This window comes from Zophobas morio, unplaced genomic scaffold, assembly GCF_036711695.1.
Source record: "Zophobas morio isolate AGI-343-1 ecotype UQ-CSIRO unplaced genomic scaffold, CSIRO_AGI_Zmor_V1 ptg000017l, whole genome shotgun sequence".
Taxonomy (NCBI): Eukaryota; Metazoa; Arthropoda; class Insecta; order Coleoptera; family Tenebrionidae; genus Zophobas; species Zophobas morio.
The window spans coordinates 17,173,288-17,196,363 of NW_026972122.1; the positions used below are offsets into that span (position 1 = coordinate 17,173,288).

The 23,076-nt window shown below is 29.9% G+C and overlaps 1 protein-coding gene across 1 annotated transcript in view; it reads left to right on the forward strand.

Moving 5' to 3' along the window:
* The window catches only part of LOC135130317 (monocarboxylate transporter 12), a 57,205-nt gene extending 34,981 nt beyond the window's left edge, over window positions 1-22,224 (forward strand). Inside the window, exon 7 of the mRNA XM_064057680.1 lies at window positions 21,878-22,224. Coding sequence (XP_063913750.1) covers window positions 21,878-22,026 — 149 coding nt within the window. The 3' untranslated portion in view covers window positions 22,027-22,224. The remainder of the gene's footprint in view (window positions 1-21,877) is intronic.
* Window positions 22,225-23,076: the final 852 nt, after the last annotated feature.

Consider the following 23,076-nt stretch of genomic DNA (forward strand, 5'->3'; position numbering starts at 1 on the left):
TTTTCTACGATTCTGTGAGGCCAAAGTCTACAAAAGATGAAAATAATTTTAGGTTAGATAGTTCACCACTCTGTCAATTATTTATTTTTATTTATACTATTTTCGTGTGGTATAGCAAGAATAATGGTCAACAATCAAGTATTTTAGGCTCAAAAAACGGCAGATCAAATTCCTGATAATATTAACACTAATAAGTCTAAAAATTTAACCAAATATTGACTTTTTTAAAGTGTTATAGGTTTACTGAAGAGGTGGCTGAGGAAGGGGATGAACCCTGAAACTGGTATCACCAAAATAGTATTAATAAAAATAAATAATTGGTTGATTGCAGAACTACATAACCCAACTTTATACCCACGCTAATATGGAAACAAACATTTCAAAATAATTAGCTCATTTATAGCAACTTTGGACCTGTCGTCCTTTATATTTGGCTAAGTAGCAAGTATTTAAAAAATTTTAATAATCACTTTAACTTTGAATAAAAAAAATTTTTATGAATGCGTCTACAGATACTTCTACCATTCACAGTCGTAATTTTGTCTTAACCTTATAGAAAATGTTTCGTTTTATGGAAAAAATCTGAATATTTACACTTGGGGGTGTGCCTGAATATATAGCACCGAATATTGATTCACATGAATTTTACTGCCTCGATTTGACCAAATTTTGGGTTTCCGATTTTAGATTTATTCATGTACCTTGTACTTTAATGTATGTTAGCACATGAGTCCGAAAGTCATTGGTCATGTAATTATGAGGCCAAAAGTTTCTATGGATGAAAGCCATTATTTGATTTAAAGTAACTTTTGGCATTACAATCTTTAGATTTTTTTAATAGTTACTTCATAATTAATAACACAATTATGACTTTTTCTTGTAGGTTTATTCCTCTTATTTGTTATTAAAATAACTGCTGTTAAGTTAATTTTAGCTTGGGTTGTAAGTTTGAAAGTTGTTCTCTACGATTCTGTGAGGCCAAAGTCTACAAAAGATGAAAATAATTTTAGGTTAGATAGTTCAACATTCAGCCAATTATTTATTTTTATTTATACTATTTTCGTGTGGTATATCAAGAATAATGGTCAAAAATCAAGTATTTTAGGATCAAAAAACGGCACATCAATTTCCAGATAATATTAACACTAATAAGTCTAAAAATCTAACCAAATATTGACTTTTTTAAAGTGTTATAAGTTTACTGACGAGGTGGCTGAGAAAGGGGATGAACCCTGAAACTGGTATCAACAAAATAGTATAAATAAAAATAAATAATTGGTTGATTGCAGAACTACCTAACCCAACTTTATACCCGCGCTAATATGGAAACACACATATCAAAATAATTAGCTCATTTATAGCAACTTTCGAACTCTCGTATTTTATATTTGTCTAAGTAGCAAGTACTTAAAAAATTTAAATTATCACTTTAACTTTGAATAAAAAAATATTTTTATGAATGCGTCTACAGATTCTTCTACCATTCACAGTCTAATTTTGTACTAACTTCATACAAAATGTTTCGTATTATGGAAAAAATCTGAATATTTACACTTGGGGGTGTGCCTGAATATATAGCACCGAATATTGATTCACATGAATTTTACTGCCTCGATTTGACCAAATTTTGGGTTTCCGATTTTAGATTTATTCATGTACCTTGTACTTTAATGTATGTTAGCACATGAGTCCGAAAGTTATTCGTCATGTAATTATGAGGCCAAAAGTTTCTATGGATGAAAACCATTATTTGATTTAAAGTAACTTTTGGCATCACAATTTTTAGATTTTTTTAATAGTTACTTCATAATTAATAACACAATTATGACTTTTTCTTGTAGGTTTATTTCTCTTATTTGTTATTAAAATAACTGCTATTAAGTTAATTTTAGCTTGGGTTGTAAGTTTGAAAGTTGTTCTCTACGATTCTGTGAGGCCAAAGTCTACAAAAGATGAAAATAATTTTAGGTTAGATAGTTCAACATTCAGCCAATTATTTATTTTTATTTATACTATTTTCGTGTGGTATATCAAGAATAATGGTCAAAAATCAAGTATTTTAGGATCAAAAAACGGCACATCAATTTCCAGATAATATTAACACTAATAAAGGCCTCGCCACATAGGCTGTGCTATGCTATGCTCATATTAAAACGTTATGTCTATGCTATGTAAAAAATACATTCACATAGCATGAACATGACATGCAGTCACAGATGGTGTTCACAACAGCCATGCCATAGAATAGTAGCAATTGGTAGCATAGCATAGTAGATGTGTGTTTATAAATAGTTATTAGTAAAAGCAGTGGTGAGTAAAAGTGGTCGTTCATTTTGAAACTTGTTGGTGTAGCTGACAATCTGAAATAAAAAAATTCACGAAGAGAACCTGATCGAATTACTTAAACTTTATTATTATTATGTGCAATATGCAGTGCAATATAGAAATACAACTTATAAAAGAAGAAAATTGAGAAGGCTTATGTTAGAATTTTGAATTTTCTCTAGACGCGCATGAGCCAACAACCAAACATTACACAGAAGTAGGATTCCATTCTACTTTCATGCTATGTCGGATTATTTCGAGCTGTGTAATGTCTATGCTAGTTCTGTGTAAAAAGTACATAAAGCATAACATAATGGCTATGTGAACACTCTCATTTAAATGTATTGTGTCTACTTCTATGTTTTTCATTAACATAGCATAGCACAGCCTATGTGGCGAGGCCTTAAGTCTAAAAATCTAACCAAATATTGACTTTTTTAAAGTGTTATAAGTTTACTGACGAGGTGGCTGAGAAAGAGGATGAACCCTGAAACTGGTATCACCAAAATAGTATAAATAAAAATAAATAATTGGTTGATTGCAGAACTACCTAACCCAACTTTATACCCACTCTAATATGGAAACACACATATCAAAATAATTAGCTCATTTATAGCAACTTTCGAACTCTCGTATTTTATATTTGTCGAAGTAGCAAGTACTTAAAAAATTTAAATTATCACTTTAACTTTGAATAAAAAAATATTTTTATGAATGCGTCTACAGATTCTTCTACCATTCACAGTCTAATTTTGTCTTAACTTCATTCAAAATGTTTCGTATTATGGAAAAATCTGAATATTTACACTTGGGGTGTGCCTGAATATATAGCACCGAATATTGATTCACATGAATTTTACTGCCTCGATTTGACCAAATTTTGGGTTTCCGATTTTAGATTTATTCATGTACCTTATACTTTAATGTATGTTAGCACATGAGTCCGAAAGTCATTGGTCATGTAATTATGAGGCCAAAAGTTTCTATGGATGAAAGCCATTATTTGATTTAAAATAACTTTTGGCATCACAATCTTTAGATTTTTTTAATAGTTACCTAATAATTAATAACACAATTATGACTTTTTCTTGTTGGTTTATTTCTCTTATTTGTTACTAAAATAACTGCTATTAAGTTAATTTTAGCTTGGGTTGTAAGTTTCAAAGTTGTTCTCTACGATTCTGTGAGGCCAAAGTCTACAAAAGATGAAAATAATTTTAGGTTAGATAGTTCAACATTCAGCCAATTATTTATTTTTATTTATACTATTTTCGTGTGGTATAGCAAGAATAATGGTCAAAAATCAAGTATTTTAGGATCAAAAAACGGCACATCAATTTCCAGATAATATTAACACTAATAAGTCTAAAAATCTAACCAAATATTGACTTTTTTAAAGTGTTATAAGTTTACTGACGAGGTGGCTGAGAAAGGGGATGAACCCTGAAACTGGTATCACCAAAATAGTATAAATAAAAATAAATAATTGGTTGATTGCAGAACTACCTAACCCAACTTTATACCCGCGCTAATATGGAAACACACATATCAAAATAATTAGCTCATTTATAGCAACTTTCGAACTCTCGTATTTTATATTTGTCTAAGTATCAAGTACTTAAAAAATTTAAATTATCACTTTAACTTTGAATAAAAAAATATTTTTATGAATGCGTCTACAGATTCTTCTACCATTCATAGTCTAATTTTGTCTTAACTTCATACAAAATGTTTCGTATTATGGAAAAAATCTGAATATTTACACTTGGGGGTGTGCCTGAATATATAGCACCGAATATTGATTCACATGAATTTTACTGCCTCGATTTGACCAAATTTTGGGTTTCCGATTTTAGATTTATTCATGTACCTTATACTTTAATGTATGTTAGCACATGAGTCCGAAAGTCATTGGTCATGTAATTATGAGGCCAAAAGTTTCTATGGATGAAAGCCATTATTTGATTTAAAATAACTTTTGGCATCACAATCTTTAGATTTTTTTAATAGTTACTTCATAATTAATAACACAATTATGACTTTTTCTTGTAGGTTTATTTCTCTTATTTGTTACTAAAATAACTGCTATTAAGTTAATTTTAGCTTGGGTTGTAAGTTTCAAAGTTGTTCTCTACGATTCTGTGAGGCCAAAGTCTACAAAAGATGAAAATAATTTTAGGTTAGATAGTTCAACATTCAGCCAATTATTTATTTTTATTTATACTATTTTCGTGTGGTATAGCAAGAATAATGGTCAAAAATCAAGTATTTTAGGATCAAAAAACGGCACATCAATTTCCAGATAATATTAACACTAATAAGTCTAAAAATCTAACCAAATATTGACTTTTTTAAAGTGTTATAAGTTTACTGACGAGGTGGCTGAGAAAGGGGATGAACCCTGAAACTGGTATCACCAAAATAGTATAAATAAAAATAAATAATTGGTTGATTGCAGAACTACCTAACCCAACTTTATACCCGCGCTAATATGGAAACACACATATCAAAATAATTAGCTCATTTATAGCAACTTTCGAACTCTCGTATTTTATATTTGTCTAAGTATCAAGTACTTAAAAAATTTAAATTATCACTTTAACTTTTAATAAAAAAATATTTTTATGAATGCGTCTACAGATTCTTCTACCATTCATAGTCTAATTTTGTCTTAACTTCATACAAAATGTTTCGTATTATGGAAAAAATCTGAATATTTACACTTGGGGGTGTGCCTGAATATATAGCACCGAATATTGATTCACATGAATTTTACTGCCTCGATTTGACCAAATTTTGTGTTTCCGATTTTAGATTTATTCATGTACCTTATACTTTAATGTATGTTAGCACATGAGTCCGAAAGTCATTGGTCATGTAATTATGCGGCCAAAAGTTTCTATGGATGAAAGCCATTATTTGATTTTAAGTAACTTTTGGCATCACAATCTTTAGATTTTTTTAATAGTTACTTCATAATTAATAACACAATTATGACTTTTTCTTGTAGGTTTATTTCTCTTATTTGTTATTAAAATAACTGCTATTAAGTTAATTTTTGCTTGGGTTGTAAGTTTCAAAGTTGTTCTCTACGATTCTGTGAGGCCAAAGTCTACAAAAGATGAAAATAATTTTAGGTTAGATAGTTCAACATTCAGCCAATTATTTATTTTTATTTATACTATTTTCGTGTGGTATAGCAAGAATAATGGTCAAAAATCAAGTATTTTAGGATCAAAAAACGGCACATCAATTTCCAGATAATATTAACACTAATAAGTCTAAAAATCTAACCAAATATTGACTTTTTTAAAGTGTTATAAGTTTACTGACGAGGTGGCTGAGAAAGGGGATGAACCCTGAAACTGGTATCACCAAAATAGTATAAATAAAAATAAATAATTGGTTGATTGCAGAACTACCTAACCCAACTTTATACCCGCGCTAATATGGAAACACACATATCAAAATAATTAGCTCATTTATAGCAACTTTCGAACTCTCGTATTTTATATTTGTCTAAGTATCAAGTACTTAAAAAATTTAAATTATCACTTTAACTTTGAATAAAAAAATATTTTTATGAATGCGTCTACAGATTCTTCTACCATTCATAGTCTAATTTTGTCTTAACTTCATACAAAATGTTTCGTATTATGGAAAAAATCTGAATATTTACACTTGGGGGTGTGCCTGAATATATAGCACCGAATATTGATTCACACGAATTTTACTGCCTCGATTTGACCAAATTTTGGGTTTCCGATTTTAGATTTATTCATGTACCTTATACTTTAATGTATGTTAGCACATGAGTCCGAAAGTCATTGGTCATGTAATTATGAGGTCAAAAGTTTCTATGGATGAAAGCCATTATTTGATTTAAAGTAACTTTTGGCATCACAATCTTTAGATTTTTTTAATAGTTACTTTACAATTAATAATACAATTATGACTTTTTCTTGTAGGTTTATTTCTCTTATTTGTTATTAAAATAAGTGCTGTTAAGTTAATTTTAGCTTGGGTTGTAAGTTTGAAAGTTGTTTTCTACGATTCTGTGAGGCCAAATTCTACAAAAGATGAAAATAATTTTAGGTTAGATAGTTCAAAACTCTGCCAATTATTTATTTTTATTTATACTATTTTCGTGTGGTATAGCAAGAATAATGGTCAACAATCAAGTATTTTAGGCTCAAAAAACGGCAGATCAAATTCCTGATAATATTAACACTAATAAGTCTAAAAATTTAACCAAATATTGACTTTTTTAAAGTGTCATAGGTTTACTGACGAGGTGGCTGAGGAAGGGGATGAACCCTGAAACTGGTATCACCAAAATAGTATAAATAAAAATAAATAATTGGTTGATTGCAGAACTACCTAACCCAAATTTATACCCACGCTAATATGGAAACAAACATTTCAAAATAATTAGCTCATTTATAGCAACTTTAGACCTGTCGTCCTTTATATTTGGCTAAGTAGCAAGTATTTAAAAAATTTTAATTATCACTTTAACTTTGAATAAAAAATATTTTTATGAATGCGTCTACAGATACTTCTACCATTCACAGTCGTAATTTTGTCTTAACCTTATAGAAAATGTTTCGTTTTATGGAAAAAATCTGAATCTTTACACTTGGGGGTGTGCCTGAATATATAGCACCGAATATTGATTCACATGAATTTTACTGCCTCGATTTGACCAAATTTTGGGTTTCCGATTTTAGATTTATTCATGTACCTTGTACTTTAATGTATGTTAGCACATGAGTCCGAAAGTTATTCGTCATGTAATTATGAGGCCAAAAGTTTCTATGGATGAAAGCCATTATTTGATTTAAAGTAACTTTTGGCATCACAATCTTTAGATTTTTTTAATAGTTACTTCATAATTAACAACACAATTATGACTTTTTCTTGTAGGTTTATTTCTCTTATTTGTTATTAAAATAACTGCTATTAAGTTAATTTTAGCTTGGGTTGTAAGTTTGAAAGTTGTTCTCTACGATTCTGTGAGGCCAAAGTCTACAAAAGATGAAAATAATTTTAGGTTAGATAGTTCAACATTCAGCCAATTATTTATTTTTATTTATAATATTTTCGTGTGGTATAGCAAGAATAATGGTCAAAAATCAAGTATTTTAGGATCAAAAAACGGCACATCAATTTCCAGATAATATTAACACTAATAAGTCTAAAAATCTAACCAAATATTGACTTTTTTAAAGTGTTATAAGTTTACTGACGAGGTGGCTGAGAAAGGGGATGAACCCTGAAACTGGTATCACCAAAATAGTATAAAAAAAAATAAATAATTGGTTGATTGCAGAACTACCTAACCCAACTTTATACCCACTCTAATATGGAAACACACATATCAAAATAATTAGCTCATTTATAGCAACTTTCGAACTCTCGTATTTTATATTTGTCTAAGTAGCAAGTACTTAAAAAATTTAAATTATCACTTTAACTTTGAATAAAAAAATATTTTTATGAATGCGTCTACAGATTCTTCTACCATTCACAGTCTAATTTTGTACTAACTTCATACAAAATGTTTCGTATTATGGAAAAAATCTGAATATTTACACTTGGGGGTGTGCCTGAATATATAGCACCGAATATTGATTCACATGAATTTTACTGCCTCGATTTGACCAAATTTTGGGTTTCCGATTTTAGATTTATTCATGTACCTTATACTTTAATGTATGTTAGCACATGAGTCCGAAAGTCATTGGTCATGTAATTATGAGGCCAAAAGTTTCTATGGATGAAAGCCATTATTTGATTTAAAGTAACTTTTGGCATCACAATCTTTAGATTTTTTTAATAGTTACTTTACAATTAATAATACAATTATGACTTTTTCTTGTAGGTTTATTTCTCTTATTTGTTATTAAAATAAGTGCTGTTAAGTTAATTTTAGCTTGGGTTGTAAGTTTGAAAGTTGTTTTCTACGATTCTGTGAGGCCAAATTCTACAAAAGATGAAAATAATTTTAGGTTAGATAGTTCAAAACTCTGCCAATTATTTATTTTTATTTATACTATTTTCGTGTGGTATAGCAAGAATAATGGTCAACAATCAAGTATTTTAGGCTCAAAAAACGGCAGATCAAATTCCTGATAATATTAACACTAATAAGTCTAAAAATTTAACCAAATATTGACTTTTTTAAAGTGTCATAGGTTTACTGACGAGGTGGCTGAGGAAGGGGATGAACCCTGAAACTGGTATCACCAAAATAGTATAAATAAAAATAAATAATTGGTTGATTGCAGAACTACCTAACCCAAATTTATACCCACGCTAATATGGAAACAAACATTTCAAAATAATTAGCTCATTTATAGCAACTTTAGACCTGTCGTCCTTTATATTTGGCTAAGTAGCAAGTATTTAAAAAATTTTAATTATCACTTTAACTTTGAATAAAAAATTTTTTATGAATGCGTCTACAGATACTTCTACCATTCACAGTCGTAATTTTGTCTTAACCTTATAGAAAATGTTTCGTTTTATGGAAAAAATCTGAATCTTTACACTTGGGGGTGTGCCTGAATATATAGCACCAAATATTGATTCACATGAATTTTACTGCCTCGATTTGACCAAATTTTGGGTTTCCGATTTTAGATTTATTCATGTACCTTGAACTTTAATGTATGTTAGCACATGAGTCCGAAAGTTATTCGTCATCTAATTATGAGGCCAAAAGTTTCTATGGATGAAAGCCATTATTTGATTTAAAGTAACTTTTGGCATCACAATCTTTAGATTTTTTTAATAGTTACTTCATAATTAACAACACAATTATGACTTTTTCTTGTAGGTTTATTTCTCTTATTTGTTATTAAAATAACTGCTATTAAGCTAATTTTAGCTTGGGTTGTAAGTTTGAAAGTTGTTCTCTACGATTCTGTGAGGCCAAAGTCTACAAAAGATGAAAATAATTTTAGGTTAGATAGTTCAACATTCAGCCAATTATTTATTTTTATTTATAATATTTTCGTGTGGTATAGCAAGAATAATGGTCAAAAATCAAGTATTTTAGGATCAAAAAACGGCACATCAATTTCCAGATAATATTAACACTAATAAGTCTAAAAATCTAACCAAATATTGACTTTTTTAAAGTGTTATAAGTTTACTGACGAGGTGGCTGAGAAAGGGGATGAACCCTGAAACTGGTATCAACAAAATAGTATAAATAAAAATAAATAATTGGTTGATTGCAGAACTACCTAACCCAACTTTATACCCACTCTAATATGGAAACACACATATCAAAATAATTAGCTCATTTATAGCAACTTTCGAACTCTCGTATTTTATATTTGTCTAAGTAGCAAGTACTTAAAAAATTTAAATTATCACTTTAACTTTGAATAAAAAAATATTTTTATGAATGCGTCTACAGATTCTTCTACCATTCACAGTCTAATTTTGTACTAACTTCATACAAAATGTTTCGTATTATGGAAAAAATCTGAATATTTACACTTGGGGGTGTGCCTGAATATATAGCACCGAATATTGATTCACATGAATTTTACTGCCTCGATTTGACCAAATTTTGGGTTTCCGATTTTAGATTTATTCATGTACCTTGTACTTTAATGTATGTTAGCACATGAGTCCGAAAGTTATTCGTCATGTAATTATGAGGCCAAAAGTTTCTATGGATGAAAACCATTATTTGATTTAAAGTAACTTTTGGCATCACAATTTTTAGATTTTTTTAATAGTTACTTCATAATTAATAACACAATTATGACTTTTTCTTGTAGGTTTATTTCTCTTATTTGTTATTAAAATAACTGCTATTAAGTTAATTTTAGCTTGGGTTGTAAGTTTCAAAGTTGTTCTCTACGATTCTGTGAGGCCAAAGTCTACAAAAGATGAAAATAATTTTAGGTTAGATAGTTCAACATTCAGCCAATTATTTATTTTTATTTATACTATTTTCGTGTGGTATAGCAAGAATAATGGTCAAAAATCAAGTATTTTAGGATCAAAAAACGGCACATCAATTTCCAGATAATATTAACACTAATAAGTCTAAAAATCTAACCAAATATTGACTTTTTTAAAGTGTTATAAGTTTACTGACGAGGTGGCTGAGAAAGGGGATGAACCCTGAAACTGGTATCACCAAAATAGTATAAATAAAAATAAATAATTGGTTGATTGCAGAACTACCTAACCCAACTTTATACCCGCGCTAATATGGAAACACACATATCAAAATAATTAGCTCATTTATAGCAACTTTCGAACTCTCGTATTTTATATTTGTCTAAGTATCAAGTACTTAAAAAATTTAAATTATCACTTTAACTTTGAATAAAAAAATATTTTTATGAATGCGTCTACAGATTCTTCTACCATTCACAGTCTAATTTTGTCTTAACTTCATACAAAATGTTTCGTATTATGGAAAAAATCTGAATATTTACACTTGGGGGTGTGCCTGAATATATAGCACCGAATATTGATTCACATGAATTTTACTGCCTCGATTTGACCAAATTTTGGGTTTCCGATTTTAGATTTATTCATGTACCTTATACTTTAATGTATGTTAGCACATGAGTCCGAAAGTCATTGGTCATGTAATTATGAGGCCAAAAGTTTCTATGGATGAAAGCCATTATTTGATTTAAAGTAACTTTTGGCATCACAATCTTTAGATTTTTTTAATAGTTACTTTACAATTAATAATACAATTATGACTTTTTCTTGTAGGTTTATTTCTCTTATTTGTTATTAAAATAAGTGCTGTTAAGTTAATTTTAGCTTGGGTTGTAAGTTTGAAAGTTGTTTTCTACGATTCTGTGAGGCCAAATTCTACAAAAGATGAAAATAATTTTAGGTTAGATAGTTCAAAACTCTGCCAATTATTTATTTTTATTTATACTATTTTCGTGTGGTATAGCAAGAATAATGGTCAACAATCAAATATTTTAGGCTCAAAAAACGGCAGATCAAATTCCTGATAATATTAACACTAATAAGTCTAAAAATTTAACCAAATATTGACTTTTTTAAAGTGTCATAGGTTTACTGACGAGGTGGCTGAGGAAGGGGATGAACCCTGAAACTGGTATCACCAAAATAGTATAAATAAAAATAAATAATTGGTTGATTGCAGAACTACCTAACCCAAATTTATACCCACGCTAATATGGAAACAAACATTTCAAAATAATTAGCTCATTTATAGCAACTTTAGACCTGTCGTCCTTTATATTTGGCTAAGTAGCAAGTATTTAAAAAATTTTAATTATCACTTTAACTTTGAATAAAAAATATTTTTATGAATGCGTCTACAGATACTTCTACCATTCACAGTCGTAATTTTGTCTTAACCTTATAGAAAATGTTTCGTTTTATGGAAAAAATCTGAATCTTTACACTTGGGGGTGTGCCTGAATATATAGCACCGAATATTGATTCACATGAATTTTACTGCCTCGATTTGACCAAATTTTGGGTTTCCGATTTTAGATTTATTCATGTACCTTGAACTTTAATGTATGTTAGCACATGAGTCCGAAAGTTATTCGTCATGTAATTATGAGGCCAAAAGTTTCTATGGATGAAAGCCATTATTTGATTTAAAGTAACTTTTGGCATCACAATCTTTAGATTTTTTTAATAGTTACTTCATAATTAACAACACAATTATGACTTTTTCTTGTAGGTTTATTTCTCTTATTTGTTATTAAAATAACTGCTATTAAGCTAATTTTAGCTTGGGTTGTAAGTTTGAAAGTTGTTCTCTACGATTCTGTGAGGCCAAAGTCTACAAAAGATGAAAATAATTTTAGGTTAGATAGTTCAACATTCAGCCAATTATTTATTTTTATTTATAATATTTTCGTGTGGTATAGCAAGAATAATGGTCAAAAATCAAGTATTTTAGGATCAAAAAACGGCACATCAATTTCCAGATAATATTAACACTAATAAGTCTAAAAATCTAACCAAATATTGACTTTTTTAAAGTGTTATAAGTTTACTGACGAGGTGGCTGAAAAAGGGGATGAACCCTGAAACTGGTATCACCAAAATAGTATAAAAAAAAATAAATAATTGGTTGATTGCAGAACTACCTAACCCAACTTTATACCCACTCTAATATGGAAACACACATATCAAAATAATTAGCTCATTTATAGCAACTTTCGAACTCTCGTATTTTATATTTGTCTAAGTAGCAAGTACTTAAAAAATTTAAATTATCACTTTAACTTTGAATAAAAAAATATTTTTATGAATGCGTCTACAGATTCTTCTACCATTCACAGTCTAATTTTGTACTAACTTCATACAAAATGTTTCGTATTATGGAAAAAATCTGAATATTTACACTTGGGGGTGTGCCTGAATATATAGCACCGAATATTGATTCACATGAATTTTACTGCCTCGATTTGACCAAATTTTGGGTTTCCGATTTTAGATTTATTCATGTACCTTGTACTTTAATGTATGTTAGCACATGAGTCCGAAAGTTATTCGTCATGTAATTATGAGGCCAAAAGTTTCTATGGATGAAAACCATTATTTGATTTAAAGTAACTTTTGGCATCACAATTTTTAGATTTTTTTAATAGTTACTTCATAATTAATAACACAATTATGACTTTTTCTTGTAGGTTTATTTCTCTTATTTGTTATTAAAATAACTGCTATTAAGTTAATTTTAGCTTGGGTTGTAAGTTTCAAAGTTGTTCTCTACGATTCTGTGAGGCCAAAGTCTACAAAAGATGAAAATAATTTTAGGTTAGATAGTTCAACATTCAGCCAATTATTTATTTTTATTTATACTATTTCCGTGTGGTATAGCAAGAATAATGGTCAAAAATCAAGTATTTTAGGATCAAAAAACGGCACATCAATTTCCAGATAATATTAACACTAATAAGTCTAAAAATCTAACCAAATATTGACTTTTTTAAAGTGTTATAAGTTTACTGACGAGGTGGCTGAGAAAGGGGATGAACCCTGAAACTGGTATCACCAAAATAGTATAAATAAAAATAAATAATTGGTTGATTGCAGAACTACCTAACCCAACTTTATACCCGCGCTAATATGGAAACACACATATCAAAATAATTAGCTCATTTATAGCAACTTTCGAACTCTCGTATTTTATATTTGTCTAAGTATCAAGTACTTAAAAAATTTAAATTATCACTTTAACTTTGAATAAAAAAATATTTTTATGAATGCGTCTACAGATTCTTCTACCATTCACAGTCTAATTTTGTCTTAACTTCATACAAAATGTTTCGTATTATGGAAAAAATCTGAATATTTACACTTGGGGGTGTGCCTGAATATATAGCACCTAATATTGATTCACATGAATTTTACTGCCTCGATTTGACCAAATTTTGGGTTTCCGATTTTAGATTTATTCATGTACCTTATACTTTAATGTATGTTAGCACATGAGTCCGAAAGTCATTGGTCATGTAATTATGAGGCCAAAAGTTTCTATGGATGAAAGCCATTATTTGATTTAAAGTAACTTTTGGCATCACAATCTTTAGATTTTTTTAATAGTTACTTCATAATTAATAACACAATTATGACTTTTTCTTGTAGGTTTATTTCTCTTATTTGTTATTAAAATAACTGCTATTAAGTTAATTTTTGCTTGGGTTGTAAGTTTCAAAGTTGTTCTCTACGATTCTGTGAGGCCAAAGTCTACAAAAGATGAAAATAATTTTAGGTTAGATAGTTCAACATTCAGCCAATTATTTATTTTTATTTATACTATTTTCGTGTGGTATAGCAAGAATAATGGTCAAAAATCAAGTATTTTAGGATCAAAAAACGGCACATCAATTTCCAGATAATATTAACACTAATAAGTCTAAAAATCTAACCAAATATTGACTTTTTTAAAGTGTTATAAGTTTACTGACGAGGTGGCTGAGAAAGGGGATGAACCCTGAAACTGGTATCACCAAAATAGTATAAATAAAAATAAATAATTGGTTGATTGCAGAACTACCTAACCCAACTTTATACCCGCGCTAATATGGAAACACACATATCAAATTAATTAGCTCATTTATAGCAACTTTCGAACTCTCGTATTTTATATTTGTCTAAGTAGCAAGTACTTAAAAAATTTAAATTATCACTTTAACTTTGAATAAAAAAATATTTTTATGAATGCGTCTACAGATTCTTCTACCATTCACGGTCTAATTTTGTCTTAACTTCATACAAAATGTTTCGTATTATGGAAAAAATCTGAATATTTACACTTGGGGGTGTGCCTGAATATATAGCACCGAATATTGATTCACATGAATTTTACTGCCTCGATTTGACCAAATTTTGGGTTTCCGATTTTAGATTTATTCATGTACCTTGTACTTTAATGTATGTTAGCACATGAGTCCGAAAGTTATTCGTCATGTAATTATGAGGCCAAAAGTTTCTATGGATGAAAGCCATTATTTGATTTAAAGTAACTTTTGGCATCACAATCTTTAGAGTTTTTTAATAGTTACTTCATAATTAATAACACAATTATGACTTTTTCTTGTAGGTTTATTTCTCTTATTTGTTATTAAAATAACTGCTATTAAGTTAATTTTAGCTTGGGTTGTAAGTTTGAAAGTTGTTCTCTACGATTCTGTGAGGCCAAAGTCTACAAAAGATGAAAATAATTTTAGGTTAGATAGTTCAACATTCAGCCAATTATTTATTTTTATTTATACTATTTTCGTGTGGTATAGCAAGAATAATGGTCAAAAATCAAGTATTTTAGGATCAAAAAACGGCACATCAATTTCCAGATAATATTAACACTAATAAGTCTAAAAATCTAACCAAATATTGACTTTTTTAAAGTGTCATAGGTTTACTGACGAGGTGGCTGAGAAAGGGGATGAACCCTGAAACTGGTATCACCAAAATAGTATAAATAAAAATAAATAATTGGTTGATTGCAGAACTACCTAACCCAAATTTATACCCACGCTAATATGGAAACAAACATATTAAAATAATTAGCTCATTTATAGCAACTTTGGACCTATCTTCCTTTATATTTGGCTAAGTAGCAAGTATTTAAAAAATTGAAATTATCACTTTAACTTTGAATAAAAAATATTTTTATGAATGCGTCTACAGATACTTCTACCATTCACAGTCGTAATTTTGTCTTAACCTTATAGAAAATGTTCCGTTTTATGGAAAAAATCTGAATCTTTACACTTGGGGGTGTGCCTGAATATATAGCACCGAATATTGGTTCACATGAATTTTATTGCCTCGATTTGACCAAATTTTGGGTTTCCGATTTTAGATTTATTCATGTACCTTGTACTTTAATGTATGTTAGCACATGAGTCCGAAAGTTATTCGTCATGTAATTATGAGGCCAAAAGTTTCTATGGATGAAAGACATTATTTGATTTAAAGTAACTTTTGGCATCACAATCTTTAGATTTTTTTAATAGTTACTTCATAATTAATAACACAATTATGACTTTTTCTTGTAGGTTTATTTCTCTTATTTGTTATTAAAATAACTGCTATTAAGTTAATTTTAGCTTGGGTTGTAAGTTTGAAAGTTGTTTTCTACGATTCTGTGAGGCCGAATTGTACAAAAGATGAAAATAATTTTAGGCTAGATAGTTCACCACTCTGCCAATTATTTATTTTTGTTTATACTATTTTGGTGTGGTATAGCAATAATAATGGTCAACAATCAAGGATTTTACAATTTACTTCCTTTATCGCATCCCCTTTGCCCCAGCCTTACTCCGCTCTTTTCCACTCCTTTCATCCACCCAGCTTCTCTTCCATCTTCATTCAATATTTCTGTTATACTTTCCTTTTTTCTTTAATTTCGCCCTAGTCTTGTAGCATGTATTCTAAAGTCTCTTGCACTTCTCCACACATCCTATATATTCTTCTGCTTTCGCTTAAGCAAAAGTTATTGTTTCTTTCTTCATGTCCACCCCTCTGTCTAGCAATTACTTTTTCTCCTTCGTTCTTTCTCTCTCTAGGTACCTTGGCGTTGTTTCTGATATTATCTTTAGACGAGTATAACCCCCATTGTACCTAGGTTCCTTTATACTCGCCATTGGACGTATTTGTCCTTGTCGCCACTTTCGAGGAGACCTTTACTTTTCCACATCTCATTCATTATTTCACACAGTCTTTCAATCAAATCATCCGTTCTAAACGTCCATACATCATTTACCAATCCATTCCTCCCTGGTCTTTTCCCTCTTTTCGACCCTCCAACTTGTTTCCATATTTTTTCCACTGTAATGTTCGGCCATTCTTTCTCTCTCAGCATTCTCGGTTTAACTCTTTTGCGCTACAATACTCTCATTTCCACTCATTAGTTTCATGAAATGGTACTTCCATTGTATTATTAGCATTTCTTCACTGATCATGTTTTTGTTTTTCCTTATTTTGGTTCTTGCTCTGATTTTATGGCTTTTATTTTATTTCTTCTTTCGGAATCTCTTCTTTTTTTTCTTCACACCGACCTGTTATTATTTCTTGCTGGACAGTACTCTTCTTTTTTATCTTTCCCTTTTTACACCTTCGTAAACATTTTTTTTCTTATGTTTTTAAATCTCTGCATCTATTAACCCGCCATTTGTTTCTCTTTTCTGCTTTCTTCGTTATAAATCCTTTTCTTATTGCTGCTTTTTCAGTTGTTGTTTTTAATTCTTCTATTTTATTTTAGCTTACTTCTTTTGAATTCAATTTCCAACATCTTTTATAATGCTCAGTTCCCTTCTCCTTTTTATCTACTTCCTTATTTGTGACTCCGACTTTTCTACTTCTATCCCTCAATTTTACTTCTTATAGCATGTGGTCGGAATCAATTCTTTCTCCTAATTTAAATGTTTCGGCTTCTTCATCAGCTACTGGGTTACATATACAGGTAAATTCTTTATCTTCATCCCCCTCCTTCACCCCATTCAAGACTACCAAACTCTTTCTTCAATTAATTTCCATAGAAATTTTCTGTCTTTATTTAAAATTTTATCTTTAGATTTTTCTGTGCGTTCTCCGCTATATTCCCTGCTTTTGTTGCCTATTTTGGCGTTAAAACCATCTCCTATCAGAAGAAATTCTTCGTTAGACTCATCAATTTTTTCTTAAATTTTTTTCTTCAAATTTTTTTTAATTCCAATGCAATACAATATGCAAATTCTTTTTTTCTTTTATCTTTCTTTCCACTATGCGTTCCACTTCTCTTACCCGCTCTTCGATTTGTTTTATATCTTTTGTCACCCCTGTTATGGATCCCCCACTTGCTTCACCCTCAACTTTTCCTTTTTCCTTGTTCAATTTATTCCCCTTACTCTTTAGTATCCATGTTTCTGTTAATCACACAAAATCAAAATTTTATGTACTCATTAAATAAATTCTGTTTATTTTTCTTAATAATGCAATATTTCAAACAAGCAATTTTAAACCCCATTTGTCCTCCCCGCTTTTCTTTTCCATTCCCTCTCTATTTTTTTTTATAATTACCACCCCTTCTCTTTATGCTTCCTTGCTCAGTTAATTCCAACTCTCTTTGTAAAATTTTTCATCCAAATTTCCCTGTCTTCATTCCATGTCCTCAACTTTCCGCTTCTTACATTCTATACTCTCTAACTTCTTTCTGAATTTTTGGCTCTTCTACTGTCCAATTGTTTTCAGTTGCTTTATATTTTCTTTAATTTTAGATAAATTTCCAACGTTCTTCTGGAAATTACTACCTTCAAACAACTTCTCGTATTTATATAAAACCTAGTCATAATATTAGCTTTGTTAAGTAAATCATCTATGCAACCAACTTTTATACTTAACAATCTTTTCTCAAACCAAAATTGTTAAAATTACTGTTAAAAGATGTCACTGGATGTGCGTGAGTCCAAATGTTACGTTGAATGTGTGAGTCACTTCGGCCTCAAAAGCTACGGCGAGGCCGAAACTTCCAATTTGAGCCCAAAAGTATATATACGTGAGAGAATTTGAGGTCGAAAGTTATCATTAACATATATATAAATATATAAATATCCTCAGAAAAATGTCAGGTCTTTTTTTAAAATCAACCTATCAGAACCTTAGGTAGGTATTAGAAAGTAAAGGAAAAATAGCAGCAAGTCCTGAATGAGGTATAAAATAAAAGCGTTTAGGAATGTTGAAATGTTACAATTTTCTTAATACCAACCTTGAATACAGTTTCGTGTAGACGTTATGTAAATAACCATTTTTTTTCACTTCTTTATCCATTTATCCCCTACCAAAAAGTCGATGAAGTCATCTCAAAATTTTGCAGAACAAATCTAATCTAGACTATGCAAAATATTATGCGTCTATACTTGTGGTTTATCAGTACATTAATATTGTTTGAAAATACTGTTATGTCGTACGAGCGAATAAAAATTGGCATAGATAAAACTCAACAATTTTATTTCTTAATAACTCGAATTTACACGACTAACTATTGCAACGATTATGTACAGAAATTATTCCGGCGAATTTCACTGGACGCTCTTGACTCAACAAGCTGAATCATCCGTTCCCGACGATCGCCTCTATTTAAACCCATTTATTTCCTTCGAGAAGTCGGCGATCGGGAGCTTTCTGGATTGGCCTTCGCAACTTCCGTTTCCAGGCTTTTCTTTAGTGCTCCACCGGCCGCTGTTGAGTCATCTCCGTATATACCAGAATAAACACACACATACTAGAAGAACTATAGGCGGCATACGGGAGCGGCGTATGGGTTTCTTTCGTAACAGTACTCAAAAAAATATAAGAAGCAAAGGCAATCAATTTTATTGATGAAATTTTCCGAAAATTTGAGTAAACAGTACTATTATTGCACCTATTCAAATTGATATACGTGTCCTTGCTAAACTGTTCATGACGTCATCACAAAACAAAAAACTCATATGCTTGTTTTCTTTTTAATGACTATATTACACATATTGTTTATCATCTAGTTGACAATAATTCTGATTAGAATAATTGAATATTCAACAGGTCCTTTAACTCAACAAAATCAAGTTGAAAAGGTATATTATAACTAATTTTATGCAGTTTTAATGAATTTGCAGTAATAAAAATTCTCATAATAATGCTATTAGTATTATAATAGTGTTATAATTTTTATTTAACCTCGAGGTTAACAGAAATCGATTGTTGACCCAAATAGGAATTACAGAAATTTCGGCGAATATCAAACCCCGAAATACATTTAATCGGGTTCTTTGGAAAACAAAAAAGATCCTAGGAATAATTAATTGAATCACTTTATTTTTGTATTTTTTATTATTTCTCACGTTCCCTAGTTTCAAGTGATCCTTAAGTTTTTGTCAAATGTGGTTTAAATAAGATAGGAGTACTTACGGCGTAATTTATGAGAACCCGAAGTTACGTCATATTTGCCGCAAAATTTTGATGGAACTTAGCATTGTCGTAGCAATAGCACCCACTGCACATAATTAGACTTTCCCTTAGATATATTCCGCCCTTTAGTAAAATTCATTTGGATATAATCTTAGCAAAATTGACTGAGAACTAACACTTGTGAAATAAACATTTTAAACAAAATTATTTGTGCATAATTTTCAAGCAAACTTCAAAACTTCTGCAATTTCCATTCTTAAAACCACTGTAGTGTTACTCAAAGAGAACTATATAATTAAAAAAAAATCGTCTAAAGACCTCCCTCCTTAAACACAGTCGAACAAATAGAGCTTCTTGGAAAAGAACTTAATTTTGCGAACTTAATTTTTTTATGATAACCTCTACAACTTAAAATAAAGATATGTGCGTAGTGTTAAATTACATGTAAAAACCAGGCTATGTATATGTTTCATCAATATTCTAGCATGGGTACATATCAATTTGAATAGACGAAGTGCAATACGAATACCTAATAACAGTGCTGTAAACTCAAACTGATTTGATCAATATGGTAGATTGATTAATTTTTTGGAGTCACCTGTGTAAAGTATAGAAACTATGAATGGATTGGAATTATATTTTATTTGTTCCTCACTTGTAAACATCAATTTACCAAGTCACTGTATTCAACATGAAAATGTCACTTAACTGGCTATAGGCTGTAAAATTTTTACAGGCTATAGCCAGTTAAGTGACATTTTCATGTTGTTCGTGCTCATACAGCCATGAATATAAAGCCTAACATTTTTGTGACATAGTCGGTAACATGTTGAATATGTGGCACAAACGTTAAATGAGAGTCTATAATGACTCTTAGATCCTTAATTTGATCGCCGTTGTTCCGTTTATTTTATAATCATCTTGTCGAGGTCGAACGAGAAAATGCCACAACTTTACTTTGATCAATTTTTTGACGGTTTTGATCACACCAGGCACCAAAAATATCTAAATCACTTTGTAAAAGAATACAATCCTCAATAGAATTTACAGTTAGCAATTTTAAAATCATCAGCATACACAAATATGGGGCAATTTAATAGTAATAGTAATAGTAATAGTACTTTATTATTCAACGGGACCATGCCCAGTTACAGAATAATATTAAAAATAATATATATAAACATTTAGCTGTGAAAGTGCAACATTAAAATATATAATAAACAGTATTGGACCTAAATTCGAACCTTGTGTTACTCCACTGAATGAAAAATATTTTACATATTTTAGATAGTAAGTACTAAAGTACTAAAATTTTGATTATGTGTTATTTATTATTCCATCTGATCAGAGTTACAACTGTTAGTTGGTTATTTTTAGTTATCAGCAACATTGTAAATATTCTAGAAACAAAACGAAATATTTATACTATATCTATTATTTGTATCTCATTTCTGCGCATTTTTAAACACAGGATCACTCGATTGATTTGTCTTAAATTAAAATTAAACAATAATAAAAGCCAGACTTGTTAAATTTTAACTAAGCATGCGATTGTGCATCAAAGCAGAGCTAAGATAAAAGGACCCTACCTAATATGAATATACAAAGTGTATACAAATTATTCATTCAAGGCAATACGTCTATAAAACTGTTAGGTTGGATTTATACCAAGATGAAGCCACTATCAGCATTTTGCGAGTTATTTAAATTTTGATTATAAAAAAAAATAAAACCGTATGTAAAAACATATTTTCTTTCACGCGGCAAAATTCTTTAATTTACAAAAATTAAAATTTTCCAACGAGTGCTGCATATATGAATCACTTGTAAACAGAGTGTATAAAAAGATAGAAAACTCTGCCATGTATTGTAAACAAAATTTTTGTTATTAATTACATATATTAAAAAATATTTCATCAATATTATGAAATCATCTTACCATTTTAGTGACCAAAGAACGACGTTAAAAAAAATCAGTTTTTAATTAATTATTCTCTTTCCTCTTTGAAATTAGTTATGGAGCGAACGTCATTATGAAATTCAGATAATAACATACGTAATTCTGCTATGAGATTGCAATGTTATATAAAAAATGCCGTCTAAATAATTATGTACTAATTCTATAATTTTATTTCAGGTGCTTTATATGACATAACACTATCGTATAATCCTGGATTCTTTCTGGCGGGGATCACTATATCGCTCAGTGGAGTTATATTGTTTCTAATTCCTTTAATTTATCGCCATCGAGAAAGACATCGACCGAAAAATCCTACAAATATATAGCAATTACTGTTGCCCTCACGTAATGAGGGAAATTTTAGAGACTACTGTACCATTTAAATCGCCCCAAAACATTGTCATAAAAATATCAGTTTTGCAGAAACTGTTGTAACTGTATGGGTATTATATCATCTGCAATGCAGATCGTTATATCTGTACGTATAAAATGTGAAGATGTAAGAAATAAATTTATTTAATTTGTTTATTTTTCTACCAAAACGTGTATAATACCAATTTCCCTGTTCCACTGGAATTTCTCCAGTTATTTTGAAAATTTAGTAGTCTGAAATTTAGAATGATTCATTAAAATAGCCTCATAATTCCTTAGATTATATAATAAATTATTATGTATCTGATCTAAGCATAATTTCCGTTTGACGCATTGAAAACCATTTATAATCTGTCACATTACGGCACGATTTTCATAAAGGCGCCATGGCGACGAGGTGGAATTCCTCAAGAATTAGCGTTATCTCTTGTGTTTCTTAAGAATAAAGTAGGGCAGGTAGTTATTTTGTACTATAGTTTCTAGTTATATAAAATACACAATTTGAGTTTCCAGTAATTCCAGAGTTGGCGGTTTTGGTGGTAGATTCGCTTCTTGTAGAATTAAAAGTAGTTCTAATCAGTGATCTAACTCCAACTGATGATTCAACTATTTCTTTAATTCTTACCGATGATCCAAGTATTCGAGCAACTTTCTTTTTATTTTTTATAGAATCTGCCATATATCCTTCTGCAACAGTATCACTTTTCCAGACGCTGTGTCTTTTTAAAGTCCTAATATCGGCACCACTATCCGCAAGAATTGTAACGAACGTCCTGCGGAACGAGTGCCCCTTGTATTCGTTAGCATTAGGTAGCTTCAAGTGTCCTTCAATTTTTCTCGGAATTTGTCCAAATGTGTTGATTCCTACGGGATTTCAGGTGCATTTATTGTTGTTACAATACAAAAAAAAAACTTTTAAATTTTAACATGTTTTAACTCTTTCAGGTACAGTGGGCGAAGAATTAAACCACTTTTTTTTAACCCATTAGGTACAATGGTACACA